Below are 23,160 nucleotides of genomic sequence, written 5' to 3'. Positions count from 1 at the left end.
GTCGAAGTGCCCTATTTAGTCATCGGGGAGGGGGGGGGAGGGGGATTTTTGGTGTCCCAGGGTTTCTGAACCAAATCCCGACATTTTTCCCTTAATATAGTTATTTTCCTCAAGGTAGGTAAAGTGAAATGTGAGGTAAAATTACCACCGATAAATTATTGCGGCTAATTGAATAGGGGTTTTTCGCAGTAAAATAGCAGTTTTTTGCATGAAAACGTGTAATCGCGGGCTAATTGAATACCTCCCTATGTGTAATAAGAAATCTGCACATACTGTATATATAGAAGTATACAAATTAAAATACTCCTCTGGTGGGCAAAATTATACCTAATGGTAATTTTAATTTTTAAAGAGAAATTTTTAATTAAACATTAAACTACTCATACAGGCAATCGAAATCCCATTATTTTTCTTTCATAGGCTTTTAAAGTCTACTTTAAGGTTCAATTTAAAAAAAAAAAGGGAAATGATAACTAATCTGCCTTATGGTGCATATACACGGGACGATCGACAACGTTAACGATATCGCTGAATCGATATCGACCATCCAGCACACCACTTACTCACCAACGACTATAGCGATCCGCGATCAACGATCGCGGGTCCCTGTAGTAACATGGTCGATATCGACCAGGTTGGCCTGCATGCACGGCCGATGGGCAGTATCAATATCGTCCATACGTGCCCGCGCATTGCAGGTCGTACAGGCAATCAAAATCCCATTATTTTTCTTTCATAGGCTTTTAAAGTTTACTTTAAGGTTCAATTTAAAAAAAAAAAAGAGACATGATAACTCATTAAATATATGAAGTAAAGGAATGTATAATGACTCTCAGAGTCAGGCAACGTTGATAAAACATTTTTTTCTGGAAACTCCATATTCTGATTGATAAAGGGCCAAAATTTCAAAGTGACATATGGATTAGGCACACATTCACCTACACAAAGTGACATATGGATTAGGCACACATACACCTACACAAAGTGACATATGGATTAGGCACACATACACCTACACAAAGTGACATATGGATTAGGCACACATACACCTACACAAAGTGACATATGGATTAGGCACACATACACCTCACATAAAAACGGAGCATCAGGAGTGGCATTTCCGAGCAATTTTTCAAAACTTTGTCCCCCTATATCTCAAAAACTATGAGGGCTAAAGAAGAAAAAAATTACATGGGTTTGTTGCTGTGAGATAGTATCAAGTGTACAAAGTTTCATGAGAATCTGAGTCGGTGGGTATCATAATAAATATTTTCTGGGTGATTTGACATGAAATGACCCTATAAGCAGTGCTATGATCAAGATACTTGCCTATCCCGGGAGACTTCTGAATTTCGGGAAGCTCATGAAGACTCCTAGAACAACAGGGCCCCCCAGGGCCGGCTCGAGGCATGTACGACTAGTGCGGTTGAACAGGGGCGCCACGCCATAGAGGGCGCACTCCTCCCAGTCATTCCCGATTTCTGCGAGATAGTCCCATTTTTCGAAGTGTCCTGCAGGTGGTCGGGATGTCGGGCACCTCACTGGCCCAAGAATGTGCACGGCATCCATTCAGTGCAGGGAGAGAGCTGGGGGCAGCCCAGATACTGATGTAGTGCTGGGCTCACCCCCAGCCTGACGTTAAATGAGAGGCGTGGGAGTCATTAAATGGGAGTCATTTAGGGGGCGTGGGCCACACTAGCGAGTTAGGGCGTAGGGGTCCCTCGCCGCACAGGGCGCGGCTAGGGCTGCAGCCGGCCCTGGGCCACCTCCCCCATAGTGAAGTGGGAATTGGCGTGGCTTGATGATGCGATTTGCAGGATCTTCTAGAGATGTGGTAAAAGATGTGAAGTATGTATTAAATTCCTGAATGTCACCTTTTGAGCTAATTGTGTGTGCTGGAGAATATTGAGTGCAAGCCTATTGTTTGGGAGAACCCCAAATTTCAGTACAGATTACATGGGCCTGAGCCTGTTGGAGGGGCTTACATAATATTTTCCATTATTTTTTTCCAGAGGGGGTGTGCAGTCGCCTCCCACATTAGACCACACCCCTTCAGTACTCGGGCCCTGCAGCTGTCTCAGTGGCCTTGCATGCAGTTATTCATCACAATTCAGTGTTGGGGCGGGGCAATAAAGATGCATTTTGTATGGTCACACCCCCTGCATTTGACACTTGGAACTTTCCTTCCAGCGTCTCCAGGAGGAGAAGTTCCGAAAGTAGGGATGGCCATTGGAGGGGTGTACAGCAATGGTTACCATGGATGGTTCCGTCGGTGGTTACCATCGATGGCACACAAACCATCTAGGGTGAACCATCAATGGTTTGCACCCTCGATGGCCACCGCTGCGGTGTTGAACGGCGGTCCATGGGCCAATCAAAAACAGGGGCGGGGTTACGGTCCATCCCATGCAGGTAAAAAAAAAAAATCTCGACTCCCGCTCGTCCATCGATGACAGAGAACCATTGGTTCTCTTTAGGTAGAATTACAATTCAAAATGCACTATGATTGATTCATCTTAGATATGCCATTGCTATCATTCGTAATAGCCATCCGTAGAGCCGCATGCAGCTCTCTGAACTTTAATCTGCGACCCCCAGCTCCATTTTTGCTTTATTGTTAGATGTACTCAGGGTTGCCTACCTTTAATATTCTCTTCCCGGGAGAAGCCCGGGTAAGAGAAGCAGCAGGGGGCCGACGGGGGCGGGGCTTGACGATTCATGTCATTAAGCCCCGCCCCCTCACAGTAAAATGTTCACGGTTGGACACAATTTACATAGAGGGTGGGGCCAAATGTTGTGATTCATGCAGAATCACAGCTTAAGCCCCGCCCCCTTCACGGAGACCCGCGATTGCCGCGGGTATTCTCCTAATTCTGCCCACTTCACTAGGAAGTGGGCAGAATGCGGGAGAAATGCCTACCCGTCCGGGGGTGCGGGGGGTTACCTGAAAAATCGGGAGCCTCCCGCGAAAACCGGGAGGGTAGGCATGTATGGATGTACTTGTTTAAAATGCCTGCTGATATGTTATTACAGACAAAGCTGGATTAAGGGTCTAGGGGCCCAGGTCATTTAAGACATGGAGGCCACTATGAGCCAGAGTCTCAAATACACAGGAACACAGAGAGTCACACACAGGCGAAGCCAGTGTCACACACAAACGCAAACAGTCACACAGGCAGACATACAGAGTCACACAGACACATGCAGTCACACAGACTCAGACCTTCAGTGTCACACACAGACACGCACAGTGTCACAGACACACAGAGATACACACAGAGGCACACAGATATGCAGTCGCACAGACATACAGAGTCACACAGACACATGCAGTCACACTGACTCAGACATGCAGTGTCACACGCAGACACGCACATTGTCACAGACGCACAGTCACACAGAGACATACAGAGTGTCACTTAGACAGACATAGATTCACATAGACATGCAGTAACACTGAGACATACACAGAGTCACACAGACTCAGACATGCAGTGTCACACACAGACACGCACAGTATCACACTGAGACACGCAGTGTCAAAGACATGCAGTCACACAGAGACATACACAGAGTCTCACAGACATGCAGTCACACAGAGACATACACAGTGTCTCACAGACATAGATTCACAGACATGCAGTCGTCACACAGAGACATACACAGAGTCACCCAGACATGCAGTCATACAGAGACATACACAGTGTCACATAGACTCAGAGATTATTATTATTATTATCATTTATTTGTATGGCGCCACAAGTGTTCCGCAGCACCTTACAAAGTACATAGACAAAAAGGTAACCATTGACTTACAATACAATACAATACAGGACATAGATAAACATTGCTATATTAGTGACCTTAACGCCCGCATAAGCAGCCAAGTGTTAGTTGCCCTAGTGGGGAGTAAGAGATAAATTAAATTACAGTAGGGAGAAGCACAAGAGGGTAGAGGGCCCTGCTCGAAAGAGCTTACATTCTTTAAGGGATTGGAAGACAAACAGGAGTGACACAGAATGGGGTGGGCGGGGAGAAAGGAAGATGTAGCAGCAAGTTAGGATGAGAGCTGGAAGGCTTTAATGAAGTAGTGGGTCTTAAGAGCTCGTTTGAAAGATGGTAGAGAGGTGCAGAGTCTGATAGGGAGAGGGAGGGAGTTTTAAAGGTGAGGAGCAGCACGGGCAAAGTCTTGGAGGCGGGAGTGGGAGAAAGTAATCAATTGGCATGAAAGACGGCGTGTATTAAGTGAACAAAGAGGGTGGACAAAAGAGTGAAGGGAGATGATATCAGAGATGTAAATGGGAGAGGAATGGGTGAGGGCTTTTTAAGTGAGTGTGAGAGCCTTGAATTGGGTTCTGAAAGGGAATGGGAGCCAGTGGAGGGCTTGCAAAAGAGGGGAGGCAGATGTAGAGCGTTTGGAGAGGAAGATGAGCCGAGCAGCAGCATTGAGCACAGACTGGAGAGGAGAGAGATGGGATTTGGGGAGGCCAGCTAGGAGAAGGTTACGGTAGTCCAATCTGGACATGACCAGTGAATGTACAAGGGTTTTAGTAGCATCCTGGGTGAGAAAGGGTCTGATCTTGGAAATATTCTTGAGATGGAAACGACAGGACTGCGAGAGGTTCTGAAAGTGTGGTTTGAAGGAGAGGGAAGAGTCCAGGATGACTCCAAGACAACGCACTTTGGGACTAGATGAGATAGTAATGCCATCTATTAATAAAGAAATAGTGGGACATGATGTTATGTGAGAGGGTGGGAAGACTATCAGCTCAGTCTTAGACATATTAAGTTTGTGAAATCGCTTGGACATCCAGGAAGAGATAGCAGAGAGACAGTTAGAGATACGAGTCAGTATAGAGGAGGAAAGATCAGGTGAGGAAAGGTAGATCTGAGTATCATCAGCATAGAGATGATAATGGAGGTCAAAAGAGGTGATGAGTTTACCTAGAGAAGACGTATAGAGAGAGAATAGGAGAGGTCCAAGAACAGAACCTTGGGGAACACCTACTTTAAGAGGCTGTGGGGGGGAGGAGTCGCCATGAGAGAAACAGAGAAGGAACGGTCAGAGAGGTAGGAGGACAGCCAGAAGAGAGCAGTGTCACGTAGACCAAGGGAGTGAAGGCTATGCAGCAGTAGAGGTGGTCCACAGTGTCAAAAGCAGCAGAGAGATCAAGGAGAATGAGCAGTGAGTAGTGGCCCTTGGATTTGGCAGCAAGGAGGTTGTTGCTGACTTTTGTGAGGGCAGTTTCAGTGGAGTGGAGAGAATGGAAGCCAGACTGAAAAGGGTCAAGGAGGGAGTGGGAGGAAAGAAATGTGGTGAGGCGGTTGTAAACAATACGCTCAAGGAGTTTGGAGGCAAAAAGGGAGGAGAGAGATTGGTCGGTAGTTAGAGAGAATGTTAGGATCAAGGTAAGGTTTTTTAAGAATGGGGGAGACACGGGCATGCTTGAATGCAGAAGGAACAGTGCCAAGGAGGGGGAGAGATTAGGGAGGTGGGCAAGATGGGAGCAGGCAGAAGGAGAGAGGTAGCGGAGGAGGTGGGAGGGGATAGGGTCGAGGGGAGAGGTGGAAGGTGGGGAGGACTGGATAAGGGCCTTAACTTCCTCTCCAGTCACAGGGGAGAAGGATGTCAGAGTCGGTAAAATGGATGGGGAGGGGTGATCCGGGAAAGGAGGAAGTGGAGAGCTGGGGGACTGGTTGGATATGATGCAGTGTCACACACAGATATGCAATGTCACAGACACACAGTCGCACAGAGACACGCACAGTGTTACACAGACATGCAGTCATACGGGTAAATTGAGAGTTTTTAGAAATGGAGATGTTGCCCATAGCAACCAATAAGATTGTAGCTATTATCTTCTAGAAGTTGCAAGTTAAATGTTAAGTAGAATCTGATTGGTTGCTATGGGCAACATCTCCACTTCTAAAAAAAATTCTCACTTAATAAATTTACCCCATAGTGTTCCCGCTAGGAAGCAGGGAGGGCAGGGCGTAGAGTCACAGCCAGGGCATCCTATGCACTTGCGCCGAAGGCGCACACGCTCCCAAAAAGGGGTTGTGGCCGATCGGGTAGAAGGGGGAGTCCTTGCGGAACGCCCCCAATTTCTCACACTTGGGGGTATGCCCTGCACTTACGGAGGTGCTGGGCTTCCCCCAGTCTCTCCCCTCCTGGTGAATAGATGGTGATTGTGCACAAGGGGCCTGATTCAGACCCACTCGCAAGCAGCTGTCCGCTCGCAAGTGGTGCTCGACGCATGTGCACGATGGCGGGAGCTCCGTCGGCTCCGCAGGCTCCGGCTCGCAGTTGCGATGGTCACGACCATCGCGGCCATCAAACTGCACGCTCGTATAGGCTGTGGGTGGTGACCCACAGCTATACAAGCGTCCAGGAGGACGCTCCATTTTTATGGAGGGCGGCCCTCATTCAGAGCGTGAAGGTCTATTCACCTGACAGTGAACGGTCACTGCAACTTTTCCCACCCATAGGACACTAAGACCCGCAGGTGGGGAAGGCTCTGGGCAGGATGTTCTAGTGGGGCGCCACTAAAAGGGCCTGGCGCCTTTTGCCTCTTTAAAATCAGGCGGGGACCGGCGCCCCACTAGAACAAGCTTGCAGGAACACTAAGTGACACAGCCACGCACAGAGGCACACAGAGTCACACAGATACAGACATGCAGTGTAACAAACACACAGACAGTGGCGTCCCTCCCCGTGGTGTCACCCGGTGCGTAAAATTCTACTCCAACCCCTAAGTATCACTTATTTTTAGTAATCAGATTGCATTTCCCATAACTGTAATGGGAAATGTGATCTGGCCAAAGTTACTAAAAATAAATTGTGAAAAAAATACCTAGGGAGGCCCTGTGTTAATACCGCCACCTGAAGGTGGCGTTATCCAGGGTCTCCCCCCGGTTACCGGCCTCCTGCCCTGCTCTAACGGGGAGAGCAGAGCCGGGAGTCGGTCCCACTAATCAGCTGTGTGGTCTAAACAGACCGCAAGCTGATTACTGTAAAAAAATAAAAAATAGTAAAAAAAAAATTAACTTACCTTACTCCAGGGACGGGTGATCGGGCCTCCGGTGATGACTCCCCTCCGGTCAGCTGGTCTCCCATGCTGCACTGCGGCCCAGTCATCAGGTGATCGGGTCCCAGTGCAGTATGGGATATCACCTGACCGGGGGGGGTAGCAGCGGCGGCTGGTCGGCACATGCATGGGCACTTTGTCATGGTATTTTTTCGAAAATACCGTGACTAGTGTGCGGAGGGGCTTCGCAGGGACAGAGCTTTCTCGCTAGCTCTGTCCCTGCAAGGGATTTGTAGTAAATCCAAGTGATATTGCCTGAAAATTGCAATGCGAATTCAGTCGTTAATATCACATTACAATCTGCATTCAATATGCGGATTGTAGTAAATAGAGCCCTCACTGATTAAATATGTTGATTAAGCTTAATACTGAGCATAAGAGTAATGTTGGGCCATTTCCAAGGTTAAAAGAATGGCCCACAAAGTGTATCAGGCTGCCTAACTGATTTACTGACCATAATTCTCAGGCATGATGATACCCCATTCAAGTGGCGCTTGCAATTTGTTGCAGTACCTCCTTGCAGCCAGTAGGTGGAGCCGTTACTTCCGTCTGTGACAATATATATATTTCTCTCTCTGGGGCCTATTCATCAACACTAAAATAACAGTTTTAAGGACATTTTTCTTAATTACCATTTTTTTAGTATTCATTAACACACTTAACACAGGAGATATCACTGATATATCCTGGTCAAGTCCGCCTGCGTTAAGTAGGCTATTCATTAAATTCCGAAAACTATGTATTTTCGGAAATTGATGGTGTTACTATACGCCACTCTCAGGTGGCGTATAGCGGGTGATACTTGCCGGCAGAACACAGTAAAGTTTCAGACGGGAGGTCAGGGTCCGCGGCTGCAGCGGCCAGGTAGGTGGGAGACAGGGAGGTAAGTGGAGGAGGGGGGGGTTGGGGGGGGAACAGAATTACTGCAGCTATAATCAGTGCTGCGCATGCGTCGCTTTTGTGAATGTAACAGCGCATGCGCAGCACGGATTACAGCTGCGGTAAGTTAGAGCAGGCAGGGAAGAATGACAGCTTTTCGGAATAGATAGTTATGGGGAGGAGGAATGATGAATTCCTCTGGTAATTAGGTAGAACATGCAAGTTCTAAACCTCCATCGATTTTTTAGTTATGATGAACAGGCCCCTATTTATCATTCATTGTTTGCAGCATATCCGCTAAAACACCAGTGAAGGAGGGACCACAGCAGTTATCTGCCAGAGGGTCTGATTCAGAGCCGATCGTAAGCGGCCGCTCATTCATTCTGACCGATGTTCGCACATCTGCGCATGCGCATGCGTACGGATTTTAATACGCATGCGCGAACCAGTCAGTGCTGCCGAAAATCGTGTTTGCTATATAGCGAATGCCTGCTATTTTGAGTGACAGAAGGAGGCGTATGTGGGTGGTAACAGGGGAAGGTGCTTGAAAACGGGGTGTGGCACAGCTTGTCCAAAGTTTATCATCTCTCTCCTCTGCATCATTCAGAGGAGAGAGATGATAATGGCTGGGCTGTGCTGTGATCGGAGCTCCCGGCGTCTCCCAGTTATGGGGATGTGTCAGTGACAGGCTGTCACCTGACCCGGGAGCCTCGGAGGAAGCGATCACAGCCGGCTCCTCACACCCTGTGATCAGCTGTGTGCTCTAACCAGACCACACGCTGATCACTGCTAAAAAAAACCAAAAAACAACTTACCTCTGTCCAGGGACCGAAGATCGGGGCTCCGGTGATGGTTGCTGCTATTTCCAAGTTGGAGAAAGGACCTCTGTGACGTAGACACCACGTGACCGCTGCAGGAGGCTGGACCGCTCCTGCGTTACCATCCACTATGGGCTCTATGCTGTATACATAACTGTGGCGAGCGTAGCGAGCCACCGTGCCGGAAGCGTGGCGAGCGTAGCGAGCCTGCGAGGGGACACTTTTGGTCCCCTGTTAGCATCCCCGCTCCTCCCCCTTTCAGGCCGAGTCACGTGGGTGTGACGTCACAGGGCCATCAGCCCTGTATAGTCTAGATCTAACCCTCTGGTGATGTCCTCCCTCCAGTCAGCTGGTCTCCCAGCTCCCTGCACTGTGACCCTGGTCAGCTGCTGCATTAAACAGCTGACCGGATCACGTGCAGGATGGGAGAGCTGCTGACCGAAGTCCGAAGGGAGAACATCACCGGAGCAGCGGAGGTAAGTGAAAATAGAGGGAAGGGGGGTTGCCGCAAGGGTTGTTGTCGCGAGGGAGGGGTCGCGTGGGGGGGTCGCGGGGGCGGGGGGTGGAATTAATCATTAACTCGCCCCCCCTAATGCAAAAGTCTACATCCGCCCCTGGGTGATGCGTGACCATATGTATATATATATTGTCAAGGATTTATTGGTTCTATTCTTAAACAGACCCCCAGATTAGGATTATACAACCTGCTGTTCTTCAGATATTATGGTACTACAAGTTCCAGCATGCCTTACCCGTAACAACTTGGAAAAAAAAAACGATGAGCATCATCCTAATTAAACAGTTTTCGTTTTATTTTGGAATGAACAGTTCCGCCATATGCAACAGCATTTAATTATAATACATATTCAATAAATTAGGCTAATGCTCTCCCATTAATACTGTGTATCTGGGCCTTACACCCATCAGTATCGTGTGTCACAATAACGGGCCTGATTCTGTGCGCAGTTGAGCGATTGAGATGTGCGTTCTCGGAAATGTCTTGGGCGTTCCTGGTCGGTGACTGGGAGGTGGCTACTGCAGATGCATGTAGATGGCCCCTCTTATCTGAATACTCAAAAGAAGAAAGTGTGAAGGTAGTGCTAGTATCTATAGCATATGGGGTGCTGCCTGTGAGGGAAAAAATAGGGGCTCACCTTCCCTAAAATAAAAGATCAATAGACAACAATACCTCTGGCGCTTCCCATAGTGCCTCTATGGTTTTGTAAATAAAAAAGTGTATTGGCACAATGCAATAGATGATGAAATAATGAAAATAATTATTACTAGTTTAACAATTGTATATGATGTACCATCGCTATAAATATTATTTTCATTATTTCATCATCTGTTGCATTGTGCCAATACACTTTTTTTTTTATTTACTAAACCATAGAGGCACTATGGGAAGCGCCAGAGGTATTGTTGTCTAATGTTATGGGAATGTTATGGATGTGTCGCTGAAGTGCTTGCGTGCTCAGGTGCATAATCACCCACATTGGAGGCCATACGTTGACGGAGATTCTGCACCTTGCATGGGGGCTGGTGCCAGTTTCGATGGTGCGATACTGGTGCCTAAAGGCGCTCCAAGTGGGCGCCTCAGCCCTTGCACATGCCGGCTCACTGCTGTACACCAGGGAAGGGCTCGTAGCGACAATTGCATAAAGTCGCAGAAGCAATAAGGACAATAGACGCAGACACTGGCGAATCAGCTTCAGGCCCTGTATGTTTTAGTTGCCTGTCACAGAATAAAACTATTTTCTGTTGTGATCAAACCAAAGATCGAGACAGCGTGGCAGGACACCTTTGTGTCATCTACCCCGTGTTGTCACAAGCTCTTGTGTTTTGGCAGTGTGTTTTACAGTAACATCCTGTTTGTCTTTATCTAGAAAAAAAAAAAAGAAAAGAGGTTACTAGAAGAGAAAAAACTCTTCCTTTGCAAGATCAGCAGAGCGGAGAAAGACTTCAGCCTCAAGACCTGGCTTCCAGCCATCGCCAGAAGAGACCTTATTGCGCGCTAAGGAGGCGAGGGGCAGAGGGGCTGGTGCTGTGAATGTGGCGCACTTTGCGGCAGGTGTGTAGAGAACTTTAGGTTGTATGTGCCCTGACGACAGAGAATTGGGGTGACTCTTCACCTTTAAGGGGCCCGCAGCTCAATTGAGTGTGCGTTTAAACACTTATAAACACGAAACATGCTGATATGTGTATAAACTCCTGTATATAATATCTGTACAAACAGCTAGTCCCAATGCCATTGCTTATAGCTGATGTGATTGCTTCAGTGGACATCATGGACTTTTGTGTGTTATAAGGAAGAACTCACACCCTACCCTGATTAGAATTGACCGCAGAGTTAGGAGTCCTCTATAAAAACGCATTTTTCTGTGTTTATAGGGTCACCCAACTCCTCTGGGACATCTAATTTCCTTATAATATACAGGAGGCAGCGAGTTACCCCATTTATAATGAGATTATCGCTCTTTATGTTGTGTCTAATGATTGTTTGCCAATAAGTGTAATGTCCACAAAATGATTCTCATATAAATAACTTTTGTGGGTGTCCTCCTAGGCTTGGACCGGTGGCTCATTTGCCCACGAAGATCTCTGAGTCTGGCTGGACCAATATGGGTTTTCTGCTTTCAGCCACACATCATCACGGACATGCTTGACTCGGTTTCCACTGCCAAAAGCTCAGTGCACATGTTCACCACTTGAGAGCACCCACCCACAGATTTCCCAACTGATTCTCTCATCTGCTGTAAGTGGTACTTTAACCCACTGAGTGTCGGAGACTATCCCATCAGACGAGATGGAGGCCGTGGCGATATACAACTTCAAGTCCACCGAGAAGGACGAGCTACCATTTAGCAAAGGAGATATACTGAAGGTAATGGTAGAGCTTGGCTGTCACTAAAAAGACAATATTACAGTAATTACAGTTCACAAATCAATCAATTTTTAAAAGGCACAGTAAATATTTTTTTTTCTCCATGCTATGTTTTAGTATATAAAAAATGTATCTAAAATACCAAAAAACAGATAATTAAAAAAATATATGTATGCTGACAATGTAATTTATCTGCATATAGTTGTAGTATTAGTTCTACAATTATTATTATTTTTTTGTTTATAATTATATACATTTTATTATCATTATTATTATTATTATTATTATTATTATTATTATTATTATTATATAGTTATTATTATTATTATTATTATTATTAATAATAATATATAGTTATGATAGTGTTGATTATTATTCTTTCTAGAATAAATAGTGAATATTTACACTAGTCAATTTAGATGTAATGGAATTAAAAAATATAAAATTAATATTAAAAATAAAATAATAAAATATGCAATAGCTCCCATTGCTATCTACGGTATAAGGCTGGCCTGACAATGGAGGATAAGCACTGGGGTTCTCTGGAGTGAAAATTAGTTGTCATGCCACATACATACAGTATTATATATGTCGCCCTGAGATTGCCGTATAATGAGGCAGCTGTATCAGGCAACATCCTTTTGGGGCAGCAAATCGAGAATTAATTAAATTTTATTTAGTCTTTACTACCTAAGCCCACCGTGATGGCTTCTATATTCCCATATATCATAAACTAAGCAGGCTACACCACACTAATGACGAACTTGCCATTGCATTTGCCACCTCTGGATTTTCTGGTTTATGGGTCATTTTAATGTACATTCTCATGAGCAAGCCTATCTACCCTTTTAACTCATTTTTTTAGTATACAATATCTATGTACTTTGTACAAACTATACTGCACTGCGTGACTATTGCAGCATTATATATACTGCAGAATAACCTACGCGGTTGGTACATCGCCTGCTTTATATTATCAGGATATTTGCAGTTACTAAGGGGCCGCTGTGGCCATATTAAAGCACAAGGCTGCGGTTTGTGCTGTAATATGTTTTTATACAGGCGGTGCAAATCCGAGATGACCTTTAATATCCTTAATAATTAAGTCGCAGAATTGGTTACATCCTATAGGTCTAATACACTTTTGAATCAGGATTTTAAAATATTGACCAATATAATGGTCAATCGCCTCCAATTATTTTTACCTTGTATCCTAACACACCATCAATTGGGATTCACACATGGTAGATTTTCGGTAAAAGGGGTTAGAACGACTCTGGTAACTATTGTGTCTCACTCACTTTCCCCATCCCCTTTGGGAGCAATGCTTTTGAACTTAGATGCGGAAAAGGCATTTCACACAGTGTCTTGGAGTCATTTGCTTAAAATCTTTGAGCTACGTGATTTTGGTAGACCTTTCTCTGATCTGTTTTGCTTTTTATATTGTTCGCCAACCACTACCCTGATAATTAATGGCACCTGTAGTTCCCCCATAACAATGATGAGGGGCACTCGACAAGGATGTCCTCTATCGCCATTGTTATTCGATATAGCTTTGGACCCATTACAGCGCATTCTCCACTCCTGGCCAAATTTTAAAGGTATTCTGGTGGGTTCCCAGGAGTTTAAAGTCCAGGCATTTGCTGATGACTTATTAATTTATATTTCACATCCAGAACACACCTTAACCAAAATCTTTGACAAATATGGGGTGACTCTTATCCTGTGGTATGGGCTACTAATTCTCTTAGATATTTGGGAATTGAATTACCACATTATATTTGGGACTTATATGATCTTAACATGAGGTCGCTTGTTCAAGAGGTAGTAGGTGACCTGTCCCGGTGGCGTCACATTATATTGTCCTATTTAGGTATGATTATCTCCTTCCCTAAACTCCTCTACCCCTTACAGATGTTGCCAATTATGTTCTCACATGTGGATGAAAAGTTTTTGTATAAAACATTTTTGGGACTTTATCTGGAAGAATAAACGTCCTCGAAATGGCTTGCTGAAGCCCCATCAAACCTGAGCTAATGGAGAGGGTTATTTACCTAATTTAAATCTATATAGTCCTGCTGGAGTTTTGAGATACTTACGGGACTGGATGCATGGGACGGACCTATATACTGATTCAAAGCTGGATCAGTCTTTTCTACCTGATCAGCACTTACTGGTGTTCCTCCATTCCCATAAACAAGAATTATCTGAGGATATTGTTAGTAACCCCCTGCTGATGGTTGTATTGCGAGTTTGGCACTTTACCAGAAAGCAAAGGAATCTAAATTGTCATCATTCGCTCTTTCTTCCATTACTTTTAAATCCTGCTTTTCAAAATGGGAAGACCTCTGTGCCTTTCTCCTCATGGTCTGACGGGGGATTCCTTACGTCCGCTCATTGGATGACACCGAAAACTGTTGGCCCTATCGAGTGGCGGAGTTAGTGGATAAATGTGAATTACCTCAATCCCACTGCTTGACGTTATATCAGACGCAACACTATGTAGGTTCCATGATACGGTCTCTTTCCTCTAATGATTGGTCCAACTCTTTGGATCTATTATTAGCTAAACCTATGGGGGGAAGGGGGCAATTTCTCTCCATTATAAAATTCTTCAGAGTCCCTTACAAAAAAAAATAATTAACAGTCGGGTGGCATTATTTCTTATTATAGAACAATTGGTTTTGCAAACGTACACTGACATCAGACATTACTGATTATAAGTGACGCTTGCCGTTTATATTATTTCATTTTAGGCAACAGATACAATGTATTACTATGTTTTAGTGATATTTAAGTACTGTCCCAGCCTTCCATAATCATCAGTGCCCACATTTTCAGCCTCACATTATCATGTTGGCACACTAAATAGTAAATAAAGATTTTAAACCACGGTAGACCTTTATAAGTCAGATACAATTGTGCCCCTTTCCTATTAATGTGGCTATTTGTCCGCTATATGCACACATATACTATAGCTGCAATGCATGCCCACACTGTGGTTTTTAGACGGCCTTTAGGAAAACTGTGCACTACAGCTCCATGTTTCCGGCAGATCCCACATTCGTTATCAGCCACAAATCCAGGGTCTGGGCGGAATTCTCTAGTATTGTAGACTCCTGGGAATTTCTTTGCCTCTTGGGACACGCTGAGCTTTATAGTGGTCGGTATGTGGCTGCTGCCAGGGGTGTTTTAAGAAATTAGTAGGACTATGGGCAAGATTGGTACGGTCACTATGCAATGCACTTCTTCTACGGCGTGCCCTGCGGGGGAAAGCCAGGGTAACAAATGGCGAGGGATCACCACATGGGTTCAAGGTGTCTCCATATGTCAAGAAGCCGGTGCCTATGGTAGACACGCCATTGGCTGCTGCTACAATATATAAAGCAGCGTCTTATCCAATCACAAATTACTTACACTTGGTTACTGTGACAACAGCCATGGAATGATCACTATTGGGAGCTTCACGCAGTCTGATCATACATGTACAAAGGATAATGGTGTTTATCTTATTCTTCCCCTGACGTGACTCCACATACATTTGACAAGCTGTCATGTTAATAACCACAATTACCTGTGTCTTGGTGGCGTTACATGACTCTGACATATTTATGCCGCATCCCGCTTTACGCGGCACAAGGTGTCCTTTATATTCTGTTACCAAAAATGATAAATTTACTCTACGCCTCCTTCTGTGTGTCCTGCTGGTAATACTTGGGGCGGAAAGAATTTCAAAGAACAATTTTCGCTTTCCAGATTACTTTTATTTGCAGACCCTTCGTTAATTCAGACTTTCCCACTTGTCTCGTAAAATTCTACTGGTTCCAGACTCATTCATAGCTTAAAATAGTTAATGAGAGTGAGGAATAATTGTGATGGTTCTGAGAAAATGTGTCACTAGCGTACTCTCTAAGGGACCTATTCATCAAACGATAAATGGCCATTCATCATCAGGGGTCCGATAGGACCCCCTGATATTCAGCAAACTCCGAAAACTGAAAGTTTGCGCAGATTGCTCATGAGAACAAGAGCCATCGTCAGACGACGCTTGCTCTCGTAGCCCCGATACTTCCTATGGGAAGGAGTTCAGGGGATGTGAAGAGGGATCCGAGCGGATCCCTCCGCCGCCTTCTCACGGACTGCCCGGTGGCTGTGCGCATGGGTCACACATGCGTAGCCGGGCCGATGGGGAGGAGGTAAGTAATGCAGCTATTTCTGTAGCTGCAATACTAACCGAGGGGACAGCTGCTTTTCAAAGCAGCTTCCCCGCACCGGAGCAATGATGAATTGCTCCGGTGTAATCTATCCCCCGCTGCGAGTTGGATACTTAATCATCGGAGGCCGTAAATAGGCCCCTGTAAGTTGTTATTACATTGGTAGGTATGCTTCTAAAAATGATCTTTCCTGTATAGAGTGCACCAGAAATGTTCACATTGTGTCCCATTGGAAGTATAGGCTAAGGATGTATAAAATGTGTGTCCTTTGGCAGAGAGAATAATGAATAATGAAGCCCATTGGTAGCTAACCACATACTCTGCACGCCTAGTTTGCACTCAGTAAGTAATTCATCGTTCCGCCTAGCTCCTTCATAAGATGATGCTAAACTTGGCACCCAAGCAGAAGCCGCCGTCCATTGTGCCTCCTACTAGAGAGAGCGTTTTTGTGCAAAGATATTACAAAATGTACTTTGCTCTGTGGGCCTACATTCAAGGTTGTCGAGTGGAGGGGGAGGACCAGGGACCAGGATAGTCTAAAGCTGGCCACACACTAGACCAACTTGCATCCAACCAGCCAACTAGTTGATTGGTTGGAATGAAAATCTGGTAAGGTATGGGAGTAACTGATGATCAGCAATTTGCTCCTAAATGCCAGAAAACAGATGAAAATGGTCATCAGACAAGTTTGTTAAATGTTTGATCTAAACAATTTGTTCAAACAACAGTTTTTGTCCATTTTCCGGCGTTTGGGAGCAAATTGCTGATTGTCATTTGCTTTCATTCCTTACCAGATTTTCATTCCAACCAATCAACAAGTTGGCTGGTTGGACAGATAATCTGTAGATGTGTGGCCAGCTTAAGAGCCTGCGAGTGCCAGGGAGTGTAGCCATGCTCCCCCATCATACCACAATCACGGCTCCCTCTGCATGCACCGCCGTGCTCTTTACCGGTGGCAATAATCCCCCATCTGATGTCTTAGTGACCCTGCCTGCAGTTTTGTACTTTCATATATAGACAGCAGTGGGTTAATACTAAGCTGGAATCAGCTTACCAGCTCCATTAGGTTATTGCTCCCAGCAACAACAAAACAAAAGACAGGATGTTTTCTTCCTCGTCGAGAAGTACATAAATCTGCTGTTCTTAGAGATTTTATAATGTGCGTTTAACTGTCCTACACACGCCTCAGTCGCAGCCTAGTCTGGACAGTTCCGAGCAGTGTTCCCGTCCACTCATTTCTGTGTATACCCTTGTCGGTGCCTTCCCACACTTCTGATTATCAGCGATACTGCAATCCTACATTACGGGGCATTGCAATCCTACTTGTTTTTTTTGCATTAAGTGTAATTTAAGCATACAGCTCATAGGTCTTTTTATTAGCTGTACTCCTACTAATCATTAAACCTCTCTGGAGAGTGAAAAATATGGCTGCCAGACACACACACACACACACACACACACACACACACACACACACACACACACACACACACACACACACACACACACACACACACACACACACACACACACACACACACACACACACACACACACGTCTCATCATGAAGTGTTAAGGCAGAGAGGATATAAGCAGTGGGAGGGTTTAGCAGTGCACAAAGCAGACAGAGTTCAGCTTAGTGTTCCAAAGCCTCTCTGCTATCTACATCATGTGCCTGTGGTTGCCATGGTATTACAGAGTAGGTAGAATTATAAATGAATTTAATATACCAAAAAAGCAACAAGTTCAAAAAGTGGACTGTGAACAAAATCCAACCTAATAGATCAGTGGTTCTCAAAGTCAGTCCTCAGGACCCCAAACAGTACACGTTTTCCAAGTGATCTAGCTGGGCACAGGTGTATTCATTATTCACTGACACATTTTAAAAGATCCACAGGAAGAGCTAATTATTTCACTTGTGATTCTGTGAGGAGACCTGGAAAACGTGCACTGTTTGGGGTCCTGAGGACTGAGGGCCTGATTCAGACTTGGGAATAGAGAGAGATATCTCTCTCAACTGACCATCTTGGTGAAACCATGCTGCACTGCAGGTGGGGCAGATTTAAAATGTGCAGAGAGATTTAGATTTGGGAGGAGTGTGTCCAAACTGACATCTAAATTGTAGAGTAATAATAAAGCTGTGCAGTATTTGTGGGCTACATACAAAAGCAGCCAGTATTTACCCCACATGTAAAAAAAAGTATGTATTTACACCCCTTGCATTGCAATATGGATTGTTCAGGTTCACAGTTGAGAGAGATATCTCACTCTATTCCCAACTCTGAATCAGGCCCTGAGTTTGAGAACCTGTGTAATAGATCAAACCTAAAAACAAGAACAATTAACTGTGATAATAAAAATAGATATAAATAAAAAATTCCTCACAAACTAATAGGGTGTCAAGACATGTATTATAAATTCAATATTCAGTATATTTTAATATAAAAATATCACATGTATAAAAAAATTTCAAATACACAATAATCACCACAAATATTTGTTCACAAATAAACCATCACAGTTATAATGGCTGGTAAGGTAAATGACCCTCTATAAATATGGCACGCTGCAGATAATAATTCATTGTATAAATGCTAAATTGTTATTCAAAAAATCCTGATAGAGGCATAGAAGAGCTAGATGATCGGATCACTTGTAAAAAGATATTAAGTAACCACAAGTCCCAAAGTATATTGTACTTGTATAGGCACAGTCTTTAGACTAGCAATTGCGTGATGTATACTTTGTTAACGGAACTCGCTCAGACTGTTATCTGTGTTCCCAAGTCCAACACATGCACAGGTGTCCATCCGGCTTGTAGTACCTCACTGCTGCTTACTGCCGCTTACATCTCGGTCTCATACGGGAGTGTGATTGGAACTCCCCGATGCCAGCAGTAGGCGTGATGAACAAAGACAATTTCTGCAGCAAACGGCTTATATAAAAAGATAGTATGGTGTCAATACCCGACGCGTTTCGCTCCCACACACAAGGCTTTATCAGAGCCTAAAGAAACAAACCAAGAAAGATAATAAATACTAACAATCTTCTTATAGCCTGCTACAGTTCTTTATGCTTAAAAAAGAAAGCTCCTCATATGTTCATAGCACTGCTACTTAAAGTTAAATGAATATTCCTTAGGCACCTTTTGTAACTGTGCCCCAGAGACACTCAGGGCCTAATTCAAAGCCGCACACAAACTGTACACAATGCCAATAGTTGAGCAATTGTTTGCAACTGTGCATGCACTAAAATTCCTAAAAACTCCCACAGTGAATGTGTGTGTACACTGCGGACAAACAGAAGCAGCAGCCTTGTTCCTCATGTGTGATACTGAGCGTTGCTGGAGCAGCACTACAAACACAACAAATAGTAACCCAGATTAAGACAGTGCTGACAGTGAAGAGAATTACTGCTCTGCTGGGCATCAGCTGCTATCCTTACCTGTATGGCAGGAGGTGGTCTGTAATTGTACGCATGTGCAGAATCACAATCCTGTGCACAGATTAGCATCAACTGTAGCCCCTAGAAGCGCTCTCTGCTATCGTAGTCTGGACTGACAATCCTAGGGGGAGAAAACACCTCCCCCTGCAACTGCCTATTCATCTGTAATTATCAGGGAGTATTTCTAATGGGAATTCTCTGCATTACTAGGCAGTTCCTGTGGGTGGTGGATTTTACTGGGGGTGGCGACGGGCTGCAGCCATTGGCATATCTATAATGGGGAGCTTACACCGCCCACCCTGCACTCATATAATTATTATACTTACCTCTCCGGAGTCCCGCGTCACCTGGTTCTTCAGATTTCAATCACTGGGAAAATGGCGATTGCAATTGCTTCAGTTGCGCCAAATAGCCCCTCTCGGTGCACCAGGTCCCCTGCGACTCGGCCGCACCCAACATCTTTATTGTATATCTTATTCGCATATATAAAACAACTGGGAGCAACACAACTGACCACTGGGGCATGCAACATGCGTCCGTATCTCTGTTGAAGGGCTGACATGCGAGCGGCCACAGCTGTGTCCTATTGTGCTCCATCTGCGTCTCTGTACGCTTTATTCTGCGTCTGCGTTGCGACTAAGACGCAGAATTTCAAGAGAAATACTGTATGCTACTCCTCTCGAGAAGCTCTATCTCAGTCAAAAACGCCCAATGCCCAGGATACGAAGGAGTGCTTCATACACCTGGCACTAAACTGGATTTTGAAATGCACAATGTAGCAGCAAACAACAGCTTTTATATGTGAAATATAAAACAAACACGAGTGACTTGCTCATGTTATCATACTAACATGTATATGTCTACTACAATCCCCAGATCACTTCTCTTCATACCTTTCTCTACATGATTACGCCATAACTCCAATAGGTTATCCCCAGTTCTTTGAGCATTTGAGCGACCAGCACGTCACTCATTATTCCTTCTCTTCTCCCAGTAAGTCACACATCTGACATTCTGACAATCCAAAGACACAACTCTTCTCCAAGTGATCCTCCTTGGATGCAAATGTAAAGCCTCCCCTGAGCTGCACATCACGCCATTGTAACCCTGTATTACATGTTCTTGACCTCCATACCAACCAGTGGTGGCTCCAGAGGTGGGGCTGCAGCGCAGTCAAAAATTCAAATAGGGGAGCCGCACCAACTGCCACCACAAACATAGCCAGCCGGAACGCACTGGCAGTTGGTGTGGCTCCCCTATTTGAAGTTTTGACTGCGCTGCAACCCCACCTCTGGAGCCGCCACTAATACCAAACATGGACGTATCTATAATGGGTGCCGGGTGAGCAGTGCACATGGACCCTGGCACTGTCGGAGGGGTCCCCACCACACACCCTGCACCCATAGACTATACTTACTTCTCCACTGGTGAGCGCATAAACCACCGGGAAAAGGGATTCTGTGGATTTTTTCTGGTGATCAGCACATGCACAGAAAACAATTCACTGGGAAAATGTTTCCCAGAGATCTGCTCGGCACATGCTCCTGCGCATGAGGGGGGAGTGGACACATGGAGACTGCTCTTTAAACCAACTTTATTCTCAATGCCCTGAAATAGACCAGACAGAAAGTCAACTAAAACAGCTTGATTTTAGTCTTTGAGGAACATTTCTGCCCCAATATCTTAACATTTTCAAAAGACACTGGTCTCACATTCCTGTTTCTATAGCCCTGTATGGCCTAGACCTAAATAAATTATTGTCAGTTATTTTTTATTTCCAAAAAATTAAACAGAAAGGCTAACCAACCATGCACTGATGCCTCCCAAAGTCCAGAGCAGTACACCTAGACGCTCCTGGTCATTACAGCAACCACCCACCTGTGCCATCCAGCTCTTCCATCCCTGTGATACAGTACTATATGCTGCCCCCTGATGTGTGTGTCCTACCTCTGAGTCTCTCCTCCATGCTTCTGGGCATTTACTGCCATGTCCATCTGCCTCTGAGACAAGTAAATGGAACTTGTCCATCTGAAATCAAGATAAAGCACCCATAACCCTGTTCTACCAGTGAATTAAAAATACAGTATAGTAAAAAACATTGTGAGCTTTCCAAGTATGTGATATATTTTTATTTGTTTCCCATCACTCCCAGTTATTACCATTTAATCAAAATACCTAAAATACCTAAGAGTTCTATCATGCCACCTGGTTAACCTATTTATCGTGTAGGGATCCTTGATCACTTTATTTTCTTTTTTTACAAAATCATGCCATCTCTCTAAGATCCCCCATCAAAGATGCTATGGCAGCTCTTAAAAAAATAAGAAACATTATATGGGATAGGATAGTTATTATTTATTGACCTATAAAATATGATGTCCATGTACTATAATGAATGTATTACAGCTGTCAGTAGTTTTCTGATGACAGATGTTGGGATCTCAGAGAAACACTGATTTTATTTTGAATTTCATAAAATGTATACTTTCTCAAAATTATTTTGTCTTTAATGTGCAATAATATTTACATTATCTTGGCACAGCTATGGGTACCAGATTCACCCTGAGTTTTGCCCATTTCTATACGGAAAATTTTTAGAAGGAATTTATATGGAGTGATCCATTTAAGGTGACAGTCATTCTCTGATTACTATGTTGATCATTTCCTTGTTTGGGGGGATGGAGATATACACATTTAAATTTGTCGCATAGTTAACAATAATTTGTTTAAAATTAACTTCTGCAAATCACTCATCGATTTTTGCAGATATCTTCTAGGTAAATATATAGAGAAATAAAAAAAAATTAAGTAACTACAATAACTATAAAAGTCAACACTAAAGAAAAAAAAATGTTATAGACTCATACAGCAGTATGCCCAGCTGTGCACGTGTTACCCATTTACGGTAGTGCCAAAATTATAAATTTCCCTGGCCCCCATAGAGTACCAGCAGATTCAATGTGCCATTCGTGCAGAATTTAATTTCCCTTTTAGTACTAATGTGAGAAAACTAACTTGATATTAGTAGTAGTATTAGTAAAATGTATTTTATCCTACCTTCTTTGGCTATGTTACTTATTTAACAGTGTATGGACTAGTATTTCTAATAAAGATATTTATAATTTTATATTATCCCATTCATATACATTATTTGCAGTGCTTTATTTATTTATGTATTTATTTGGTTTATGAAAAAATGGTGCCAGTACTCAGAAAAAAAGTGCAATACTCAACTGTTACAAGTTGATACAAGGTTTACAGAAGCTTCAATATTCTGGACAAGTCTTTGGACACTTATTTTATTAATTTCTGAAATAATTTATTCCTGTTTCCAGAACTAGCTCTAAGATTAGTGTTCTAATTAAGGTTACAAACTTACACACAATGTGGTTACATTAAAAAAATACTTTAGATATGGGCATAATGAGTGAGAACTGACATGTTATCTCTGGGTAAATATCTGCATTATCAGGAAGTCCTGTCATTCTGTAACATATACATTAGTATTTATATTATACTGAGCATTATATAATATAATGTCCACCAACAGCATAAGGTTATTAACATCCATAGCAGTTGGTTTTAATTCTACTTTTTTTCCGCCATATTGTGGTGTGTTGTGTTATTATAACACTATTTTAAGTGAGTCGATCTTGTCCTTTTTAAAAAAAAATAAAATGTAATTTTAGTTCATTTCTGGGTAGGGTTTATTTTCCTGTACTTCTACTGCATGTTAAAATGCATACAAAATTATTTGAGTTTGTACATGCTTTTGCATTGTTGTAGCGGTAGACCCATGGTTCCTGCATTTGTGAATGCATCCAGAATGCAA

General features: G+C 43.9%; 1 protein-coding gene across 1 annotated transcript in view; it reads left to right on the top strand.

Moving 5' to 3' along the window:
- Positions 1 to 10,745: 10,745 nt before the first annotated feature.
- GRAP (GRB2 related adaptor protein) overlaps positions 10,746 to 23,160 on the top strand; it is a 112,616-nt gene continuing 100,201 nt past the window's right edge. Inside the window, exons 1-2 of the mRNA XM_088464941.1 lie at positions 10,746 to 10,856; positions 11,352 to 11,669. Of these exons, the coding sequence (XP_088321067.1) occupies positions 11,592 to 11,669 (78 nt within the window). The 5' untranslated portion in view covers positions 10,746 to 10,856; positions 11,352 to 11,591. The remainder of the gene's footprint in view (positions 10,857 to 11,351; positions 11,670 to 23,160) is intronic.

Source organism: Taudactylus pleione, unplaced genomic scaffold (assembly GCF_031769625.1).
Source record: "Taudactylus pleione unplaced genomic scaffold, aTauple2 ptg000061l, whole genome shotgun sequence".
Taxonomy (NCBI): domain Eukaryota; kingdom Metazoa; phylum Chordata; class Amphibia; order Anura; family Myobatrachidae; genus Taudactylus; species Taudactylus pleione.
This window is presented reverse-complemented; position numbering and strand designations above follow the sequence as displayed.